We start from the raw sequence: 24,386 nt of genomic DNA on the forward strand, positions 1-24,386 counted from the left end.
AATAAAAATAACTCAAGAGACGGACCCAGAAAATTGAAACCATTCTTATAAGCAAAAACAAATTAAACGCTTTAACAAAAAAAAAAAAATTAAATTAAATTAAATGTTCATTGATAATTCCAGTTTTCAGTTTTCAGTTTTCAGTTTCCAGTTTCTTGGATATATAATTTAGTTTCCGATTTTCTCTCAGTAAAATAGTTTGCAAATCTAATTTTGCTAGTTCTCAAAAAGTTAAAAGGTATTTGCCATTTGTGGCTTTACCCTTTTTGGCTTTGTTTTTAATATATATGTGTGTGTTTGCAGATCTAATTTTACTAAGATTCTAAAAAATTATAGTCAAAAGACGCGTGAGAAGATGGAGTGGGCAACAATGCTAATTTGTTGGGGCAAGTATTAAATTTACAGCTAAATAATTTAATTTATTATTAAAAAAAATGAATACTTAAAAAAAAAAATTTTCAGAGGGGGCAATTGCCCCCCTAACTTCTTGTTAAGTCCGTCCAGTATAAAAAGCATTTTGCAACAAAATGTGATAATGGAGGAAATATTTTACATAAAATGTATTTCATAGAGGTTATTTGTAAATTTGGATATAGGTTAGGTGTTTTTTTTTTTTTTTTTTTTTAATTTTTTTTTGGTACTTTACCCTATATTTTTATTAACAAACAAATAAATAAAAAATACTCCATAATAAAATTGACAGAATGAATACGTAGTAGTAAAATATCAAGAGTGTTTTGGACTACCTCTGACTCTCTCATATTTAAACCGTGTAGGACTGAACACGTGGCTCAGAAAAGAGCTGAATAAAAAGTAGGGTAAAGACGTAAGTGATGATGGCAATAGACAAACGACTGCCTTCACCCGAGTTGCTTGGAAACTGCATCGGTAAACGGCAGGGTGCCGCCCCCTAGCCGTGTTTTACTTTTCTTCTTTCTCTCTCTACAACTCTTCCTCTTCTCTCGGAGTCTCAGAAATTCAACACCGCCATATCTGGTACTTCTCGTCCTCTGCTCCATTTCTTATGTGTTGCAATACGATTGTTTTGCTTGCTGGGTTTTAGCTGTTTTGGCTGTTTTACTTGGAGATTAATTTCTCTGTTGAATAACTACTGAATTATTGTTTTTTCCCTTATTTTTGGAGATTTAGAAATTGGGTTTCTTTTGTAACTTTTGTTGATGGCTCTTAGATATTGTAAAGATTGGTTCTTTTATGAGTCTACTTGATCAAAATGGACGACAATTTTTTGGGGGCAAAATTGTCCTTTATGTTGATTTATATATCTGGAAAAGAGGGTTTTTTTTTTTTTTTACGAGATAGTTTAATGGGTCTTGAGGAATGAAATTTCTATGTTTTAATAGGGTCTTGTTTGGGCTTTGGAAGTACTTTTTCTGCTATTGGAAGCAAAATTCTGCTTTGATATTGTTGCTTAAAGAAGTAAAAGAAGTATTTCCAGAATGCATGGTACGGGACTATATATTTTTAAAACAATGATGGTATTATTCACAATTTCGAATGATATTTAGATAAACATTTTATACATATCACTGAAATTATTAATTGATAGTAAAATTGATAATTTTGATATACGGTGCATCTTATTTTGTTTTTGCATCTTGAAATTGAATTTTTTCACATGCAAGGTAATTAACAAAATGGGATAAAAAAATAAAATAAAAAAAAAACCCTTTAAAATCATACTTCTTTTTGAACCTGTTTTTCTTTTAAAATGGCAAAAATTAAAATTTTCTTAATCCTATGATTTGAAAGCAGTGGTGGAGCTAGGAATCTACGGGAAACCATCAACAATAATGTGATAAGAGATTTTGAACGAAAAAAATAAATAGCAAGGAGGGGTCATTTTTTAATTTTGATTCTTAAACATTTTTTGGGATCCATTGGAGGGATGAAAAGACTTGGGCTTTTTTGAATTTTGAAAATTTTATTGGAAAAATGAGTTAGAAAATGAGGAATCTTTTTGAATTTTTACGGTCTTTTGTGAATTTGATAAAAGTTCAGTGGGGGGCAATTTAGGAACTATCAAAATTTGTGCATAAAAAATATAAATAACTGAAAATTCCAGTGGGGGCAATTAAGTGACATCTCCAATCACTAACTGTACCGCTAGCCTGGTTAAAAGCTAATCCAGCTAACCATACCTATGAATCGAAATGCAGCAGAAAGGGTGGTCTCGAAGATCAGACAGAAAGATATCAATAGGTAGGACCCTTGATGGATTTATCTTCGTTCTTATCAAATAGATTTAAACTGCACTTTCATAATCAGCACTTTATTTCTGCTTCTTCCAATCTCTTCCTTGCACTGTGATTAGTAAATCTATCACTCCCAACTACTCCTATCATCCACCTTAACATTATCATTTCAGTTACATGAATGCATTGTATTGTTCCTTTTTTAATGCTAACACTTCTCTTTGTATAAAATAGTTGTCCTAATGGTAACTTATATAATTTGCAACTTGCTTGGTATTTTTTATGACATAGGATACTAATAGCTTATCTACATTTTGTCCATCCTACTCCAATCCTGCTAGTAATATCATCATCTATGTGTATCGAAAATGATTACTTTGAGTAACCTTTTGGTCTTGGATTGCTATTTGTTATATTATTCTTTCCAAGTTGTTAGCAAATTGACATTCTATATATTCTGTCCTACTCCTATTAGTTTTTATACCTTTTGTTTCTAATGCATTTCTCCATGGTTCTAATTTTATTTCCAAGTTTAGCATGGGAAGTGTTCTTATATATCTTTCAATATTTCATCAAGAGTAGTATAAATAGGTATGCCTTCTCTAAGTCTTAAAGGAATTTGTTTCTTAGTAAAAGAAATTGTTTCTTTATAAGACTTTAAAGGATCTCATTTCTTTGTAAAGCCCATCATATTATATCATTTGGAACTCTATCATATGCCTTCTCTAAGTTTATAAAAATCTGGTCTGTTTGCCAGCTTTTACATTTTTCTATTATTTGTTTAATTAAATAAATGGCCTCCATAGTAGATCCAAATTGCTTTTTGGACACTTTAGTTTCATTCCTTAATCTTTGTTCCATAACCCTTTTTAGGAAGAAGATTGGATCTTCCTAAATTCTAAATTGTAATATGCATGGTCTTTGATTGAAATGCGTCAAAAAAATTGGTATGTGGTGTGTGCGTTGAGTTATTAAGCACGGGCACGACATAGTACGAGGATAACAATATAAATTCTTCTTTTTTAAAAAAATAGGATGCATACGCGGCAAGGACATGACAACGTGTATGTATATATACTTTATGTGTATAAAAATTAAAATATTTATGTAACTATGTATACATTTGAAGTCAAATTACACAAAACCTCCTTAGACTATCCAATTTTTTCACAAAACCCCTTTTAACAAAAAAATTGACATAAAACCCCCCTGGACTATCCAATTGTTGCGGGGCCCTTATGGTGTCAAGTTTGGCGTTAAATGTGAGTTGAAAGGACCCAATTACACTTGCTGTTGAGGGGTGTAGTGAAAAAGATTGAAAGTCCACCAGGTGGTTTTATGCATTTTCCCTAAAAAAAAATGGCACAAAATTGGAATTTGCAAAGGACTTTAATACCAATGGATGAAAGTATGTTATTTTTTAGAATTATTTTTCAATTATAAGATTAAAATTAGTACAATAACTCATTTGACATAGCGTTGTTAAAAATTATTTCCAAAAAAATATATATATTTAAATGGATTATATTTTTATAAAAAATTTATTCTATAATGGATTATATTTGTATAAAAAAACTATTAGATGCGTCTATGTGAAAATGAAAATACTTTAGAACAATTTTCAAAATTTCCTTAAATTTCTATTCCTCTAAAATTAAAAAGGAAAAGAAAACCTAAAATGAAAATCATTTTAAAGAAAACCTAAATTTTCTTAAATTTTTATCAAGTGGCATTTTTGTCATTATAACATCACTTTAATGATGCATAATTTTTAAAATTTTCTTAAATTTCTATTATTGGAAAATTAAAAAGGAAAAGAAATCTAACATGAAAATGAGAAAATGAAAATACTTTAGAACAATTTTCAAACTTTCCTTAAATTTTTATTCCTCTAAAATTAAAAAGGAAAAGAAGACCTAAAATGAAAATCATTTTAAAGAAAACCTAAATTTTTATCAAGTGGCATTTTTGTCGTTATAACATCACTTTAATGATGCATAATTTTTAAAATTTTCTTAAATTTGTATTCTTGGAAAATTAAAAAGGAAAAGAAATCTAACATGAAAATCATTTTAAGGAAAACCAAAATTTTCTTAAATATATATCAAGAGGCATTTTTGTCATTATAACATCGCTTCAATGGTGCAAAAGATCAAAATGTTCTTACATTTCAAATTTTTTTTTTTTTAAAAAAAAAATTAAAAGAAAAAGAAGTATAGGAATCCTTGTTTGAAACCAAATTTTCTCTTCTTCTTTTTTTTTTTTTTTTTTGCTAATTATGGGTATGTTGAGGACTGTTGGTTTATCACGCAAATACAATACGAGTACGACCCTCTTATAGAAGTATCTGTGCTTCATAGGTGTAATCATGTCATGCACATAATATTTAAGTGAATTATATGTTATATAATAGTCATACTCACCATTCACTTGTTCACTATATATTTGTGTATCTATTGGTCCACTGCTCAAGCAATCCTTAGGAATGGTATATTGGATGTTAAATAATACACGAGGACAAGACAGTTTTTACCTTTTTTTCACTAACTACTTTTTCATATTATTCCGAGGACCAAAAAGGGGGATAGTAGGGGCTGTGGAGATGAAAACCTGTTCTCGCATTGTTGTATTATGTTTGCCAGCAAAGGTTGTACTGTATTTATTGCGACATTATTATGCTATGTCTTTTAGATCTTGGCATTCTTCAGCAATTACAAATTAATTGAAGAACTAATAATAAATTAACACAATAATAAATTAAAGTATAAAACACAATCAGTCAATGAATACTATAGTTGTCTTTAAGTACTTCACATTCTTCTATTGTGTTTCTTTTGGTTGTTGGTATGGTTTTACACCAGCACTTCATGTCCTTCAGGTATAGAGGTGTTCTATCAATATGGCCTTGTATAAGTAGAGATATGGATCGAGCTATAAAATATTAGTTAAAGAAGATGTCATGTTGAATAGATGGCAAAAAGTTACTTCCAACAACTCCTAAATTAGGAATATCCTAGGAATGAGGTGCAAAACACACTACGAAAAATGGGAAAGGATAATAATCCTATAGTAGCATGGAAAAGTGGAAAACCTTAGGAAGAGTTGGAGTTGAATGGCTAACAAATTTATTTAATAAAATTTTAGAGGAAGGTACAATGCGCAATGAGTGGAGGAAAAGTAATATAATACCAAAAAAAAGTAAGGGAGGGGAATTAGATTAATGTCTCACACTATGAAATTATGGGAACGGGTAATAGAACAAAGATTAAGAAAAGATTGTACCATGTCCGAAAATCAATTTGGATTTATGGTGGGAAGATCCATTATAGAGGCCATTTACCCATTAAGGCAACAAGTGGAGGAGTGTAGAAGTGAGCACAAAGATCTACACATGGTTTTTATACACTTAGAGAAGGTATATGATACCAAGCGATATGATTTGGTGGGGCTTATGAAAAAAAACATATTTATAGCACTTATTGAGGATATGTATAGGGATTCTAAGATTAGAGTTCGTACTATATGTGAAGAGACAAATGATTTTTCCATAAGAGTAAGATTACACCAAGGTTTGGCGCTAAGTCCATATTTATTTGGAATAAGCATGGGTGAAATTTCCATGGTGCATGTTATTTGCGTATGACATTGTGCTATTGGATATCTCTAAGGAAGCCTTAGCAATAAAATTAAAAGCTTGGAGAGTGGCTTTAGAATCAAAAGGCTTGAAACTTAGAAGAACTAAAACTAAATACATAAAATATAAATTTAGTAGTGATGTAGGAAATGATAATATAGTAATAAATTTCTAGACCAAAACGTTACTCAGTAATTATTTCCGATACTTGGGATCAATTATACAAAAGGATGAAGAGATTGATGAAGACGTAAGTAGTAGAATTGGAATAGGTTGGACGAAGTGGAGGAATGCTAGTGGGGTTCTATGTGATAAACGAATGCCAAATAAATTAAAAGGAAAAGTATATATGACAATGATTTATGGTGCGGAATGTTGGACACGAAAAAAGAAATACGGACAACGCATCCATGTGGCGGAAATGCAGATGTTAAGATGGATGTTAGGAATAACTAGGAAAGATAGGATTAGTAATCAAAGGATTAGGGAGAGACTAGGCATGGCACCTATTAGCGAGAAAATAAGTGAGAGTAGACTTAGGTGGTATGGGCGACCTATAAATGCGCCCGTGAGGAAAAGAAGATTGATTTGCATAGAGGGTAAGAGACAGAGGGCCGGCCAAAACTAACATGGAATGGAAGTGATAAGAAATAATTTCAAAAATTAAATCTAGTAGAAGAAGAAATGGCATAGAATAGAAAAAGAATGGAAAAGGAGAATCCATGTGGCCGACCCTGTTTGCACGGGATAAAGGCAAGGATGATGATGGTGAAGGAATATTATTTTCTTGGAAATGTCAAGTCTTAGTATTTTCCCCTTACTGCTCATGAGCCACAGGACAAGTATGACATTTCAGAAGCATGTGTTTGGCCCTTGACTTGAGATGATAATTGCAGAACTTTCCTGGGTGCCTTTAATATCATCCGATATTTAATCCATGCTTACCTAGTGGACATCTATCTGCTCTCACTTACATATGTGCAAGAAATGCAATTTCAGAAATGTTGTTGACATGTACATGTTGGGTGATTGCTAAATGTCGAGAATGACCGCATAATTTTATGTTGTTGACATGTACAGTTGCATTTTTGAATTTTACGTTGCAGCCTGTCTTAGATTCTTATTTTTATGTGTTCTGTTTATTTTTTTTGGGTTTTCGTCTAATTTTTGTCTGGGGTACGTCAAGCAGCCTTTTGTCTGATTGAATAGTTGTGGTGAAGTGTGCAATGTTTACATATTTTGAGATTTTGAATGAATAGTTTTTTAATATCAAGTATCATTATTCATTTTTATAATTGGCATCATTTCATGTCAGTCTGTATCATCTTCCAATATAATCATCTGTGAATATGATTTCCTTGTGTTCAATTGACCTAAATAAATTAATATCGAAGTGAATATATCTTTTGTCATAGTTTCATGTTTGTTAACATATGAGAGAATTCACGTGGCCGATCCCATTCATATGGAATTAAGGCTAGGATGATGATGATGACGACACTGAAATTTGGACTATTCATTTTTAAATTTATTTCTAAAATTATTCTAGTGCTGGTTTCTTCTTTTTACCATGATTTCATATTTGCAGTTGCAATTTTTCCTTTGCTTTTTTCATCAAATCAGTCAATGAGCCTACCGAATTTACTAATTCAGTCACTAAACTAGTTCACAGATTGCAGAACCAATTTCTTTCTGTATGCTCAAATCTTGAAAACTGAAGTGACTAAAATAACCACGTCACTCTGAGTTGTTTTGGTCATATGACTCGTAAAACCTGGGCAGGCTATGAGCAATGAAAGTGGATTTTGTAGGGTTGTCTTCTTTTTTTGAATTTACCCCCGTGTGCAATCAGAGTTATTGAGCCTTGTAGTTTTCATTGTTTTAGTAATGGACATAGTGATACAATTTCTGCAATAGTTGAAGAGTTGAGTCTTATATCATATGCTAAACGTTACCTGTGTAAGTAGTTCTCTCCAATGAACAGTTTAGTCCACTAAAATGTATTGATTCCATCAAGATGTTTGGTCTCTGTATCACTTGACTGGCTGAAATTTTACGGTTCATTCCATTATTAATTAACGATTACTTATACTTCTAAGTTCCTTGTTGACTCACTATCTTTGCATTAAAAAGTTTCACCATTCTGCTAATAAATATTTTACACGATAAATAAATTTGACACAGTATGTGATGCTTTAGAAATTTTTGTACAAGCATTAATAGCAAATCAATAATAGTTTCAGCACACCAAGAAGGCAATTTTTGCACCATACTTCCTATTTTGTATGTGATGGCCATGATTTCAGATGTATGACAACATTCATCAGCTTCATATTGCTTGTGATATTCTTTTTTTTTCCTTGTTGGCTACTGTAATTGATATGTTTTCAGTAGCTGGTATTCCAGTATAGTTTTTCTCCAATCTCATGTTCTCTTATTTGTAGAACATGTTCTCCAATTAAATCATCTGTTGACTTTAATCAGATTCGCCTCCACTTGGCTGTCAGCAGTATGTTTGCTCAATTAACAGTTTCCTTTTTTGTGGAAATAAAACTATTTAAAGGATCTTCATGTTTCATACGTCTACAACTATGATGAGGATGTCTAGTGTCTTCCTTTTTGCTTTTTACAGCCATGTTGGGGCTGTGATCTGTGGATGGCTTAAGTAGTGTAGTTTTAAGTGAATTACACTAGCAAATGAACATATGAATGTGGTTTCATGCTTACAATGAAGGACAATTTATGGTGGTTTTAAGTTTTCCATGACATTTAAAAGCCTTCTCATGGATGGTGGTGTTATTGTTTCTTTTGTTTGTTTTCCTTAAATGCAGATTATGTTACGAACAAAGCAACTTGGTACCCTTTCCCAATCTGCCAGGTCCTTTTTCCTTGGTGGGCCACGTAGTGCAGCAGATGGAAGTTCATGCACTAGTCCTGAAGATGAAACTTGTGTTTCAAAAAAGCAGCATACGAAAAAGCAGCATACGAGGAATGAAGCACGACATGCACAAACACCATCCACCCTAGTACCCGAAACTTCAACAAAAGTAGGTTCTCTGGTTTCGGGAGATGCAGTGAAGGTGGTGAATTCTCACAAAGCTGAGGGTGTTGATTGCTCAGCTTCTTTACCACAGGTTATATCTGCTAACAATTCTTCAGGGAGAGCAGACTGTGTCAGCTATGCTGGTAGCATAGTTGCTGTTCAAAAGGAGATGGTGCATTCACCTCCTATTGCCGACCAGTTTGTCAGGGCAGGTATTGCCGCAGTGAGTTTTTTGTCTGATTTAGTAAATTATAAAATTCCTTTGTCAGATGAGAGTGGAATGCCTTCATCTCCCCACAATTGTATGGTCAATCCTGCAAGGCCTCTTTCCAATATCAAACCCTCAAATGTAAAAAACTTCAGAAAAGACAAAATTCGTGGAAATCCATCTGCTGGGACAACATCATGTTCTGAGCCCACAAGCAACTCTAATGATGTAAAAGGTAGAGGTGAAAGTTTTGTCTCAGTTAAAGGTGTAAACCATGTTAATGACACAGTGAATTCAGTAGGGATGCATGGTAAATCTTCAGATTCTCATGATAGGAAAAGGTATATTCCTCAGAAATCAAAAGCTTATTCAAACTGCTCCATTTCCAACATACAGTCTTCAGAAGGAAATATTTCTAGGGAAACTACAGAAATTTTCAAGAAGCTCCCAAGAGATGCAAAAATACCCAAAGGAGTTGCTCCAACGGCTAATCAGTTTCCCAGCACGGGTCATCTGGTGGAAAAAGTTACTCATATATTGCGACAGTTAAAATGGGGCCCCGCAACAGAGGAGGCTCTTAAAAAACTCAACTGTTCAATGGATGCATATCAAGCAAACCAAATACTTAAGCAGGTTCAAGACCATTCAGTTGCTCTTGCCTTTTTCTATTGGTTAAAACGACAAACCGGATTCAGGCATGATGGGCATACTTACACCACCATGGTTGGCATCCTTGGCCGCGCCAAACAGTTTGGTGCAGTAAACAAGTTACTCGAACAGATGATCCGGGATGGATGTCAGCCCAATGTTGTGACATATAACCGTATCATTCACAGTTATGGCCGTGCAAACTATTTGAATGCAGCAGTCAATGTTTTCAATCAGATGCAGGAAGCAGGATGTGAACCTGATCGTGTCACATATTGTACACTCATTGACATCCATGCAAAAGCCGGCTATCTTGATTTTGCCATGGAAATGTACCAGAGGATGCAACGGGCTGGCCTTTCTCCTGACACTTTCACTTATAGTGTCATCATCAATTGCCTTGGCAAAGCTGGCCATTTGGCTGCTGCCCACAAGCTATTCTGCGAGATGGTTGATCAGGGCTGTGTTCCCAACTTAGTTACATATAATATTATGATTGCTTTGCAAGCCAAGGCGAGGAACTACCCGCATGCATTACAGCTTTATCGTGACATGCAGAATGCTGGATTTGAACCAGACAAAGTGACTTACAGCATAGTTATGGAGGTGCTTGGCCATTGTGGGTACCTTGAAGAAGCAGAGGCAATTTTTACTGAGATGATGCGGAAGAACTGGGTTCCAGATGAGCCTGTTTATGGTCTTCTAGTGGACCTCTGGGGAAAGGCTGGGAATGCAGAAAAGGCTTGGGGATGGTATCGAGCGATGCTCAACGCGGGTTTACGCCCTAATGTGCCCACATGCAATTCGCTGCTTAGTGCTTTCCTTAGGGTACACCGGCTGTCAGATGCATATAACTTGCTCCAGAGCATGCTTAGTTTGGGTTTGAACCCTTCCCTGCAAACTTATACCCTGCTACTTAGTTGTTGTACTGAAGCCCAAACATCTTTTGACATGGGGTTTTGTGGTGAGCTCATGGCAGTCACGGGCCACCCAGCACATATGTTCCTGTTGTCCATGCCGTCATCTGGACCTGATGGCCAGAATGTGCGGGATCATGTTACCAATTTCTTAGACCTGATGCACAGTGAAGATAGAGAGAGCAAGAGGGGTCTTGTGGATGCAGTGGTCGATTTTCTCCACAAATCTGGGCTCAAGGAGGAGGCTGGATCTGTTTGGGAGGTGGCCGCACAGAAGAATGTGTATCCAGATGCAGTTAGAGAGAAAAGCTCATCTTATTGGCTGATAAACTTGCATGTTATGTCGGATGGAACTGCTGTGACAGCACTGTCAAGGACACTTGCCTGGTTTCACAGGCAGATGCTTGTGTCAGGGAATTGTCCCAGCCGCATTGACATTGTGACGGGATGGGGCCGGCGGAGCAAGGTGACAGGAGCTTCTTTGGTAAGGCAGTCAGTGCAGGAATTGCTGAATATATTTAGCTTTCCATTTTTCACTGAGAATGGTAATTCAGGGTGTTTTGTTAGCTGCGGGGAGCCTCTTAGTAGATGGTTAATCCAATCATACGTGGAGCGCATGCATTTACTGTAGTATGTAATTTATTCAGTCTCGCATTGCAGCGTGAACACAGTTCACAGTTTTGAACGGGAAGGGGAACTTGCATCACCTCATGTGCTAACCGTTTATTTAAGTTATTTTTGTGCAGTGCTATTTTAAAACCAGCCGGTGCATCACATATCTATTCATGCCAGTTTTTGAGGTTTGTGTTCCTAACACGTATACGTTTGAATCCGTTTTTGGCTCTTGAAATTTATCACGGTTTGAATCCGTTTTTAGTTCAAATTGATTCTGTTTCAGTGGTGTCTCCTTACTTTGTATCTTGAAGCAAATGATTTTGTACTGACTCATACAATTTTATTTATTCATTTACTGATTAATTGTGTATGACAATTGTGCGATTAATTTCTGTTGTTAGTTGAAGCACTTGATTTGGATCAGCTCACTCTGAGAACTAGTTTCTGAAAATGTAAATATTCTAACACCTTGGGAATGTCATTTGTATGTTATTGTTATCAATTTTTTTTTTTTTTTAATTGCACTCAACTCACATGTCCTATAAATTTGTGGCACATAACCTCTACGAATTATGTTTTTGAGAGAAAACTCCCTTGAACTATCGAAAAGAAAATTACACTTTTCTCCCTTGTGTTAGTTGTCTTTAAAATAATGAGATAAAATGACCTTATTGAAATTAAGGGGAAAAAATGGACCTGACTGCCTATTTTGATTTTTTTTTTCTTCTACTTACTAAAATATTTTTCTTTAAAACTGGCAATATGGTCATTTTACCTTTAATAACTGGAATAAGATGTAACTTTCTTGGTAAATGATTTTAAAGACGGGAAGGTGGGGGAATTTCTTAATCGAATGCTTTTAATTTGTCGAGGCATATCAAATATAAGAAAGTGAGACCCTCCACTTCACCAATAAAATGGATTCGATCAAAAAATTCTGCTTAACTTTTCGATCCAAATATTACTATTTTACTTTTTATGTGTATATATATATATATATATACATACTTCAGCTCCTGTCAAAAAAATAGTTCAAGGGTTATTCAACACAAAAATAGCACATGAGAGAGAGACTATGAGAGTTAAGTGCAACTAAGGTGTTTATTTATTTATTTATTATTATTATTTTTAAGGATTGCATGGAAAAAAACAAACTTGAAAATGACAATATCAGCTCCCAATGATGTAACTGGGGGAGAAACTTACATCAGACTGAACCAAAATGGTAGTCTATGGTTATATGATTGGTACAACAATTATAAGACACTCAATGTTGAGTGCAAGAGTATGATACATCTAAACCAGTCCAAATACAAAAGATCAAATCAAAATACCTAAAAAAGGAGACAAAATGTGTTTGTCAAATATTAAATCATGTGAAATGGAATAAATGATAAAATTTTGTTAGTGTGCAATACATTCTAAATGAATGTTAACATCAATTTTGATAGTCAATTCTTTGATACAACGATTTTACTAATGCAATCTAAAATTTAGAAAATTATCAAATATGATTTCTTTGCACAAATTTTTATTTTTAGTGGTTTAAATTGTTGCTTTGTGTGCTCTTCTTCATCTCCTCAAAATAATGGAGTAGCACTCTCAGGACGTTCGAGTTTACAGCTCGTCCCTTGAGTCCTCTTATCCACTAGATCAGTCATGCAAGGTGACTTTTTTTATGTTCTTTTTATATTCTTTTAGGTAATAGAACTTCTATACATATATGTGTATGTGTGAATGAAGTATTGATATATAATCTCAGAGACTATACCATAATAATGGATTATTTTTCTCCAACAGATTTGAATTTTCTAAAGCAATACCGAATAGGAGCAAACTAAAATTCTTTATGGACCCAATTGATAATAATTTTATTGCTTAAAAATTTGGTCAACTTCTTGGTGATTCATTGTAATAACACACTCAGTCAAAGAAATAGCATGCTATAGGTCCTTGCATCTCTATTTATTTTTTTATTTTATTTTTTTTTTTTTTTTGGGGGATTTAATCCTAAGATTTGCTAAAATTACATAGACTTCTCATCTAGTTTGAAAATAACATTAAACTCCATTGTAAGACGAAGTTTTGTAACACATTCTCCCTCTACCAGTGATGGAGCCAGAAAATTAGGCGAGAGGTGGGTGACCTTCAACAGCAACAAGATTTTTATTTTATTTTTTCTTTTAAACTATCATAATAAACAAAAGAACTTAACATTAATTGATATTTTTATAAAGTACATTTATAATTATTTTCGACAAGTTTTCATATTTTGAGAACGTTTTATGATACTTCATTATCATGCTACCAAATATCGTTTTTTTTTCAACATATAAACTCATTCTTTGATCTATCATTGGATTACGTAATCAATTGTTTACAATATTCATAGCAAAAAATGCCCTATATAGTGACAGATGCTAAAAAACAAATCCAGAGTAAATTAATTACCGCAGATGTGACGGTGGTAGGGTAAGAAAACAAAAGAGAGAGACTCAACTACTTTACTTTTTTAATACCCATAAATATCAGTGGGGGCAAGAATTAGTAGTAGAGTTTTTTTAAAATTTGAATAGGGGCATTTTTAAAATTTGAATGGGGACATTTTAAAAATCTTAACAAAAATTATAGGTCATAGTGTAAATAAAATAAAAAAAAAACTCATTAGCCTAGTTTGAAATAAGATTAGACATATTTTGAAGGCCCACACTTATGATGCCAATGTGGCATAATGAATGTTGAGATTGACGACATGAGTTAACCTATTCAGCAGGAGTAATTGGAAAGATATGTTTTTTAACTTAGGGTACTCTATTGTAATTGTGGCATAATTTTGTTTTGAAAAATGATTTTGTAAATGTTTGAAGGAATGATTGTTGAATGTAAAAGTGATGTGAAAATATTTATGAATTTTGGAATTATTTTAAAAAAAAAAATTCAAGATTTTGAAAAAATCATAAACAGCTTTTGCAAAATCGTTACAAGTGTCGTCCTTGGTTGATGTTTAATGAACCTAATTGCCATGTTTTGGTGATGTGATTATTAGTATGTAATGTGCTTAAAAATTCCCAATTTTGGGCCCAAAAAGTGTTCCTAATGAATGATTAAAGCTATGCAATAAAACCATCATTGTTCCAACCTGTAACATTGTCAAAATTCAAATTTTGAGATAAAAGTACTTAGGATATGAAAGGGACGTAATGTTGAAAATGGTTTTATTTTGAAAAGGATGTTTTTAGAGACAAAATGGGGCCTTTTTGGAATTTCAACAATACTGTGGAATACAATATAGACATGAGAACGTAATGATGATAATCTATTTTTTTTTGTGATTTTCATAATACTAATGAACCTAGAATTATTATTTATGATTGAAAAACGTGGACTAAATAGTGACACGTTCACAATTTGGACAAAATTCGGATCAAATCCATGGTCAAAAGACCATTTTGGGATGATTAAAACATAATTTTCTTTTTTTTCTTTAAAAATCATTGAAACTTTATAAAAATAGTAAAAAAATTCAAAATTTTGAAATTTGTAATTGTGATCTTTTTTTTTCTTTTTCTTTTTTTATTTATTGTACTGGCGATTTTTCGGTAAAATGACAGTTTAAGAGAGATTTGTAGGGTTTCATGAGACTAAAAAATGAAATTCTATAATTGATGTTTTGCTTTAAAATACCATGAAAACTCTTTGAAAAAACATGATTTTGAATAATATGTAAAATTGATAATTTTGGATTTTATCAGAATTTCGTAGAATAATAATAGTCTCCTAAGATTATGTTTAGACCATGAAACCTAAAATACATGAAACTATGTGATTAAATAACCTAAAACATGCTATACTTTCTACCAAATTCATCGAAATAGTGGTTTAAGTCAGTTTTAACAGAATTTCGGCAAAGTTTCTCCTTAATTTATGCATTTTTTAAGCATATTATATTGATTAATTATGATATTTTACCAAAAACCATAGGCCAAATTGCACTAAACTCCATGAGCTTTCAAAAAGTGACAACTCCCGTGTAATACCCCGTAATTTTAATTTTAAAGAATGTATTTAAATTAATTTTGTGTTAGGTTAATTAATTTTATTTATTTGTGCATACTACATTATTATATTAAGTTCATTTAATTGTGCATGTAAATTAATTGTGTATGTTAAAATAGTAAATTTGTTCATGTAATTATGCATGTATTATTATTAATAATTTTATTTGTTGGTTATGCTTATATTAATCATTATTAGTTAAGTAAAGTATTATATTTGTGTTATATAGTATTATGATGATATAATGTATTATTTTATTAATAATAATAATTATATTAGTTTAATAATAATAATATAATAATAATAATTATAAAAGTTTATTAATAATAATAATAGTTATAATAATAAGAATATTAAATCAATGTAATGATGGAAAATTAAATATTAGGATAGAATTTCATTTACTATGGTAGAATGGTGGATCAAATATCTTGATTAAGATGGCATTGTCTTAAAGCCATATAGGTGGGAATGTTGAAAGTTAATGTTTAAGTTAGATATTTGTATTATATATATTATATAAATTAGTATATATTAGTTAGTTAGTTACAATTTGAAAGAAACTCACGTAAGTAGAAGAGCAAAATTCTAGTGAGCCATTGTAAAAGTGTGGAAAGGAAGAGAGAGAAAGAAAGGAGCTTGGACCGGTGTAGGGAATTTACCCGACTACGCGCAGACCGGCGGATTTATTTTAAATCCAAAAAGGCAAGTTATTATCTACTTTTCCCCTTTGAATCCATAAATTAATTGTTTAGATTATTTAAATAATTATAGAGCTTAGAGATCATGCTAGGAAATTATTAAATTAAATTTTTTTTATTTATTAAAGAAAGGAATTTTAATTATTAAAGGTGGTCAACAATTATTTTATGGCCTATGTAATCAAAATATAGCTAAAAATAATTATTATGGCCTTTGGGATTTTTTTTAGAATTTTTAGGAATTTTCCGGGGCTTTTCTGCAATTTCCGGCGAGCCTCCGGCAAGGATTCCGGCCACCGGCAGTGAAGAAGGTGACCGGAGTGATCCGGTGTGATGCGGCGCATGGTAGGTTAGTGCGCGCGCGCATCCTGGCCATTAGTAGAGTCTGATTGATCCGGTGCATCGCGGTCCATGTTACCGCGGTACACCCGGATCCATAAGCACAGGATTGAGTGATGAGAGGGTGAGCTGATTCAGTGTAGCGCACCCATAGTAGGATGATGCAACCGACCAACCAGCACACGCCGCGTCAGCAAGGTACCCTTAGTGCGCGCGTGGCAGCGCGTGCGCGCGCGTGGAACGCTCCAGACGCGCGTGGGAGCGCGTGCAGGCGCGTGGCTGATGCCAGACGCGCGTGGAGGCGCGTGGGAGAGTGGGGAAGGTTGGGCTGCGCGTGGGGAGGCTCTGGGAGGCGCGTGAGGGCGCGTGTGGGGTCCCTACAGCTGCTGGAAATTACCAGAATACCCCTAGGGCCTGTTTTGTAAATTCCAGAACCTTAAACTTGGATTTTTAGGTACTGTGTTGGTATTTACGGGTTTAACGGGCCACGAAATTATTATTTTAACACCCGTTACTTATTCTTATGACAGATTAATCTTTTCTAAGCATTTATTGGCTCGTTCACAGTACGGATACTAATGTGATTTATTTAACGACATTGTTAAATATAAATAGTGTTATTATCGTATTAAATGGTATCAAACATTACTGTTAAATTAAATAAGGCCATGGTTTTAGTCAGATAAATTATCCATGATATCTTATAGGATGTTTATACTGTTAATTGATATATAAACCATGATTATTATGCTGTGTGCATTTTAGGGAACAAATGGACTGTTTATTATGTCGCATTTATATTGTATGGATGTGTTGCCATATAGAACCATGTGAGCTGGCTAATAAGTTTAGACTCATTTATACCTTATGCATTCGTTGCGATAGACAGATGTGTGGCTGTCGGGGTATGTGGTTTAATATTATTGGCATGTGTTGCCTAATTGACATTCTCGGTATATTTATTAATATTGTTGGCATGTGTTGCCTAATTAATATGCTCAGTATATTCATCAGTACTTTGCGAGGTGTTATCACTGTGTAGTTCGTTATAGTCTGTGTTGTCAGTACCGTGCACCATGTATAATAGCTGATTTCCCGGGTAGGGAAAGGCGACACTTGACCACCTAGTGTGAGTCTAAGTGATCACCGTCTATTCTGGTTGAGGTCATGTTATACATCGGATAGTTCCCGTAGGATGTATACAGATATAGTACTCATCCGATTCATAATGATTAATTTATTTGATTCTCTGATTTGGGTCATAGTAGAGAGGACTTGCTCGTGGGGTTGACCCACCATTGTTGTTATTTCAGGATACGGTCAGTATCCGTTTCAAGGTTGAGGTTAGCAGTGGGGGACCACCATCCGAACTCATCTACTCTTACGATCTAGTGCAGGGTAGAAGTTTTATGTAATACTTCAGTTTCAGTTTTTATTTACTTTTGACGTTGAACTCTCAGGGTTATATTTAGGGATCCTTGACACAGGATTTCCAAGTTGTAATAAAGTACTGTATTAAATAAAGGATGGATGGATGTTGTATTATTTAGTGTTCCTTTCCTGTCTAAATTCTTTTATTATCATCATTTTGTATTCCATGCTTGTATATTGCCAATTGTTTTTGATATCCCTCGTTTTTCGTGTATAAGCCTGATCAACTTATGCGTGGAAAATGTGGGGGTGTTACATCCCGTGTGCTAATTTTGTTACCAAATAACTTCCATATGCTTTCAAAAGTTGCAAAGTGTCCCCTTCTGATGCATTTACTAATTATTTTGACAAAAAATATATTTTGCATAACCATCTTACCCTTTTAATTGAAATTAATTATGGTGTGGACCTATTACCTATTAAAAATAATTTATTTTGGCTTAAACTCGATTTTAATTGGAAACGGGGCATTAAAAATATAAACTTTGGATGAGATTTGGAATAGATTCCGCTAATAATTTTTTGCAGATCTCTAGACGAGCGCGTTTCTCTCCATAAGGAGATGAACGTGGTATATTTACTTTTTCAAATCCGTTTCCGGGTAAATGAGAAATTAGCTCCAAAATGTGGTGTTTTGATAAGCTTAAATAGGTATGCAAAATGTGGGAAGTGTTTGTCCCACATGGAAAAAATGTTGAAACTAATTGAAATTTAAATAAGCCAAATTTGGGCTTGGGCTTGAATCCAATTGTAAAGTCCAATTATTCTTTTTACTAAATAAAATCTTGGATTGGGCCTTTAATTCTGGGCTGGGCTTATTTAAATGGGTGGTTAATTTTTTAATTTAAATTAAAAGTTAGTTTTTTTTTTTTTTTTTTTTTTTTTTTCCAAAGGTTGCAGCTATTTCTAAAGGGTTGCATCTGTTTTTCAAAGAGTTGCATCTGTTTCTAAAGGGTTGCAACTCAAAATCAACAGACATAACTATTCATGTGAACCATTGCAACCTATTGGAGTGGATGTGCCTATTAGTGAACAAACACCATGTGAACCATTGCAACCTATTGGAGTGGATGTGTCTATTGGTGAACAGACACATATAAATGGATGTGTCCAATGATGAAGAGACACACCCAATCCGAAAAGGAACATTAATTAAAACTACTTTTTGGTTTTTTCTAAAGGGTTGCACCCAATCCGAAAAGGCACCTTGTTGCCTATAAATACCCCTATTTGGATCATTTGCAAATCATTCATTTTTCAATTTCTTTTATCTCCCTCTCTAGACTTGAACCCAACCCAAGTGGGTTCAAACCATAGGTTAAGTGGTCCGAACCACTTAGACCCTAATTCAATTTTATCGAGCCATATTAAGATTGGTCCGAACCATTTGGTTCGGATTGCACCCAATTCAGCATTTATATATAGTATATAGATGTATTTTTGAGTCAGAGAGAGTATTACACGGAGGAGGTTCGCCGTATCCACGAGTTTGTAGTGCTGCTACTGGTGGATGTAGACCGTTGTATCCTGGGAGATAGACGTTACTGAGTCCGTTAGCACCATAGCGGTGTGAATCTGTCTTAAGGACATAGTATCCAATACTAGCCTCGGTCCAGGTTCATTCTTTGTATATTATTATTATTTTATTGCTTTATTTTGCATATTTAATTAAATATAGAATTGCATAATTAATTAATGATTTCTTAGCATATTGTTAATTGTTAATTATCACATGACATATTAGTATAAGGTTTGTAATATCTTAAATATCACATGAAGCATATATCTTTCCAACAAATTCTAATTGATCGATGCAAGTTATTGTTAGGAAACTAGTACTATTATAAGTCTATATTAGAAAGTTGTTTTCTTTCCAACTATTATTTATTAATTACTTGGTTTAGGAAATATGTTATTTTTATTTTTCATATATAAGGATACTAATGTAATAGAATTGGGTTTTATGAATGAAAGTTAAGATTTTTGGTGGCAAATCCCAAATTTAAAGGATTATTGGTGGTTGATCTCCAATCAAAAGATCAATTCAGTGTTTCGAACCCAAACATTTGGTATCAAAGTTTTCGATCTAAGACCGCCCAATTTGTTTTTTTCTATTATTAACCTTCATTATATTCGATTCTAGTAGTATTCTCAATATAACAGTCAAGGAACTCAAAGAACAAGTTGCTACCTTTACTACTAAAATGGACGCGATGATGAATGGTAATTAAACTAGGATGGATACAATGATGCATGATAATCAAATAATGTTACGTGATAATCAAGCTAGTGTTAAACTAATTCACGTAGCGTTGCAGGCTCTAGCAGAAAGACAAGCAGCACAACCTATTCATGCTCATCCCCAACGTGATGATCAAATACTCTTGTATGGTGACAACTTTGATAAACCTGTAATGACCCAAACCCAGGGTCCCAATTGCTAACCGAGACTTAAACCGGCCCGGAACCACCCAAGGGTAAAATGGTCATTATGACCTGTACACTGCATTCGAGGTTAATATAAGATCGTAATGGTCATTTCTAAACATTTTGGCTCACTAAAGAATGAGGGAATCAACTCTGTTTTCTTAAAGGTGCATTTAGGGTTACGAGGGTAAATTGGTCTTTTCAGACTATGCAACACATTGGGGACTTTACGACTGTCATTTGGGTCATAACTAGTCACTTAGATTCAATTATAATTGAAAGAAAACAACTTTGTTCTAAGTCATCCGTTTTAGGGCTAAAGAGGGTAAAAACGACCTTTTGGACGATCATACTCATAACTGAACGCGACCATGGTGTTCCATACATCCTAGAGGCCATATAAGACCCACATGGTGAAGCTTGGTCCCATTAAAGGAGGTGAAAAAAAAAAAAAAAAACATTGGCCAAAGATTAATACCGAGTACTCGGACGACACCCACAGCGCCCCATCCCCTTGCGCGAGGCGTAAAGCTTGCCGTGCGAGCAGGGCATGCCAGCCGAGCGCTCGAGCTCCCTAAGAAAATGGGTTCTTGCCCCTTTCTGTCCCTAAAACCTGCTTCCGACCACCCCTTTGGTCATTTTAACCTTAAATGTCCTGTCCCAACTTACAACATGTATGAAATAACCATTCATTAACCTTAAACATCAACATAGACATTATATAATTAATTTCACATCTAAGTCATTCTGAGGACATGACTAATGCAAAAGAACCTTGATTCATCATTTATTCATCAAATTATATCATTTATGGCCTAAATAAATTCGAGTAGCTATTCAATACAAATTTGAGACAAAATAGATACATATATCATTACATTTCTCCAAAAGGTCAAATGTTGCATAATACAAAAGAGACTAAGTGTCTAGTCATCAAAAGAAGGTCCTTAACGTCATCATATATGAGGTTAGGTCATCTATTACTCCTTTCCCGATTCCTGAAAAATGATAATAAAAAGGTGGGCATAACGGCCCAGTAGGTAGTGCCTAAAACGCATTCCTTAATAATTCTGTGAATCACACACAAAGAATGGGGTATAAGAAAGGGGTGATGCATAATTTGGGGAAAATGTGTAAAACGATCACCATCACATAATCTACGTATAACCAATGAAATGCAATGCAATGTCAATGTCCAACCCCATTTCCGAAACTTTTACACAACGCTCTAACCGTCAAACCGTTAATGTAACCCGGCACGGGGTGACTACCCGCCGCCACAAGAGAAGGATTGGTTAACTATCCCTGACCTAAGGTGACTCCTTAGTGTTATTTGGGGCCTAGGTAACTCAACCACACATAGGGCAATCTCCCTATGTTCTCTTTAGGTTTCATTAACTCCACAGACAAAATGCAACTCCTTACCATCCGGTTTTCGCAAACTTTCATTTGAAAAACTCCAATTTTAAAATCAATTGCCTTTTTTTAAGAAAACAACTGTCCTATTACTCCCACAATGCCAATGCATGGATGTTCCTAGGATTCCAACATCATGCCAACATGAAAATTCATACATTAAACTACAATCATACTTACATACTTTGGAAATAATTGATACAACAATTCTCATACAATCAACCTCACAATCATGGCATTTTAGGCATGTAAATCATGAAGCAATGAACACATCAAAATAACGTCACAAAAATCCACATAAAACATGCAATTTAACACATCATAATCATATAGAACATGTATGTCATCAACCACAATTACAACTTTAACTATCATGCTTCATGTCTATAAACCCTAATAGTTAAGAATCAAATTCACAATTACACATGCCATAACACAAATACAAGAGAGATAACTCACTAAAACCATAGGTTGTGGGCTTTAAAAACCCCAACCTTAAGAAGAAGAACAAACCTAGGTTAAACCAAGTATACTTGGCTACCAAAAGGAAACTTATGCACACCAATGAGGAAAAGGAAGTAAGAAGAGCAAGTTTTCCTCTTGGAGCTTCAACAAAGACACACCACCATGAAAGACCCGAAATCTCGAAGTGGACAATAGGGGCTGTTCTTAGTATCAAATAAAAGTTCCCATCATGCACAATATTTTCCCCTTCCATGGCATAGTCAAAATCGTCCAAGAAGGTGCCCCAAAATTGAGTTTAAAGTGTATAAAAATGGTGGAAGAAAGAAGGAAGAAGAAGGAAAAGGTGAAGAGAGAGAGAGAAGGATGCCAAAGTGCAAAAACTTGTCCCTCACCACATGTGTATAATCAATGGTCAACCCCTTTGACTGGTAAAAAGTCCAAAATGCCCCTCTCACGAAATTAAACTCCGATCATGCCCAATTGAAGTAAAAGTCCACATCTACCATCACATATACACCAAATAACATATAAGGCATGTAAATGGGTCTAAGAAAAATACCGAACATACAAAAAAAGGGGATTGGGTCCCAAACGGGAAATGCTTAAATGCACCCAAATGTATTTCTAAGACTTCTAAACTCAAAGGAATAGCCTAAATGACTCTCGTGACCCTTGTGGCACGCAAAACGAGGTACAAAAAATAAAATAACCTGAAAAATAAAAAAATACCGAAAAATGGAAAAATTACGAGATGTCCCACAACCACTTCATCATGATGGTGACAATGGTCAACGATTTGGTCCGATTATTGAAGGTCAAACTCTCCGAATCGATTTTTAAAAATTCAACTGTACTAGTCCTAAAGGGTGGTTATTTCAAGATGAACAAATTTTTTTGGAACTTAATGGTATTTTAGAGGTACAAATGGTTCCAATGGCTATAATGCATCTTCAAGAATATGCTATTCCGTGGTACTGTTGGACTAAATAGTCTTAGGTATTGTAACTTGGTAGCAATTTTCTCGTGCAATATGTACTCGTTTTGGGTCTCAACACATTGATCCTTGTAGTTCACTAGTCAAATTATCTCAGACCGACACTATTTGCGAATTTATTACTGAGTTTGAGCGACTAGTTAATATGGTTCCAATTATGCTTGAGTCGCATCAGGTTAGTATTTTTCTTTATGGACTTTGGGCTGATATGAAGGTTGGTGTTCGTTTGCTTCGTCAGCTGAGTTTAACCAAAGTCTTTGAATTAACACTTTATCGAGAAAATGCAATTGCTGCAACAACAACACGTAATACGATAAGGTTTACTACTCGTTGATGAGCGCTGAAAAGTACGTATTTAAACCCCTTAAGCTTAGTCATTCTAGTACCTTTATCTATCTTATTTTACCGTTTTAGATTGATTTCGTATTATTTTCATTTTCAGGCACTTATCCCGAAAATAAGCTAACTCAGCCAAATAAAAGCAGAAATGAAGCAATTCTGGGATGAATCAAAGAAAGGAGCCAAGTGGAAGCGAAAGGAAGAAAAAAGTGGAATTCAATATCTTCGATCGATCTCAGATCAAAGTTCGATTGATCCAACATGATCGATTTCAGCACTTCAAGATGGATCAGAGCCATGATGACATTTTCAGAGATCTCAAAAGTTCGATCGATCCAACATCATTCTTCGATCGATCGAACTACCTTGTCCTTATCCAAATGATTGATCTTATCTAGTTGTACCACCCTATCAACCACTTTTATCCTTTTCCCAAAAATATTTTTGAAATATCTCAGATTTGTTTTTATCCAAAAAGCGCCACCATTGAGGATCAATCCAACTTTAGTTCGATAGATCTCAGCCATGTTCGATCGATCCAAGTCCAAGGTTCGATTGATCGAACTTCCTCCAGTGCGAAAAAGTTAAATTTCCAGCACACAAAAAGTTGTCCTTTATCCAACCATTGGGGAATATTTGTTGTACGACCCCAACTTATTTTGGGTGTCATTTGACCTACCTATATAAGGATAAGGATTACTTTTTACATCATGTCACATCATATCATATCATACCTTGTAGAACTCTTGGAGAGGAAGCTTAGAGGAGGAGGAGGCTAGCCCTTGAGGGTTGGAGAAGCACTACCATGAGTGGCTAGACATCCTCTTGGGGCTAGAGTTAGCCCCAAGCATGCTTTCTACATCTTGATTTTGTGTATTATTGAGGGATTAGTGTTGTAATACATGTTTTGACACTTTTATATATATAGATCTTATTTATT

At 34.2% G+C, this 24,386-nt stretch overlaps 1 protein-coding gene across 2 annotated transcripts; it reads left to right on the forward strand.

Moving 5' to 3' along the window:
* Window positions 1-804: 804 nt before the first annotated feature.
* Window positions 805-11,648, forward strand: LOC132282290 (pentatricopeptide repeat-containing protein At1g18900-like). Of its 2 annotated transcripts, none has more exons than XM_059783903.1 (2): window positions 805-996; window positions 8,679-11,648. In XM_059783903.1, exon 2 carries the CDS (start codon window positions 8,682-8,684, stop codon window positions 11,292-11,294), a length of 2,613 nt encoding a protein of 870 aa, XP_059639886.1. In that variant the 5' UTR covers window positions 805-996; window positions 8,679-8,681; the 3' UTR covers window positions 11,295-11,648. The 2 variants fall into 2 exon arrangements, with proteins under 2 accessions (XP_059639886.1, XP_059639887.1); XM_059783904.1 differs by lacking the exon at window positions 805-996 and adding an exon at window positions 1,036-2,220.
* Window positions 11,649-24,386: the final 12,738 nt, after the last annotated feature.

This window comes from Cornus florida, unplaced genomic scaffold, assembly GCF_030987335.1.
Source record: "Cornus florida cultivar Cherokee Brave unplaced genomic scaffold, ASM3098733v1 CherokeeBrave_3.0.0_Hap2_Chr11, whole genome shotgun sequence".
Taxonomy (NCBI): domain Eukaryota; kingdom Viridiplantae; phylum Streptophyta; class Magnoliopsida; order Cornales; family Cornaceae; genus Cornus; species Cornus florida.

Coding starts and splice junctions, on each gene's coding strand:
- LOC132282290 (XM_059783903.1), top strand. CDS start 8,682: ATGTTACGAACAAAGCAACTTGGTACCCTTTCCCAATCTGCCAGGTCC.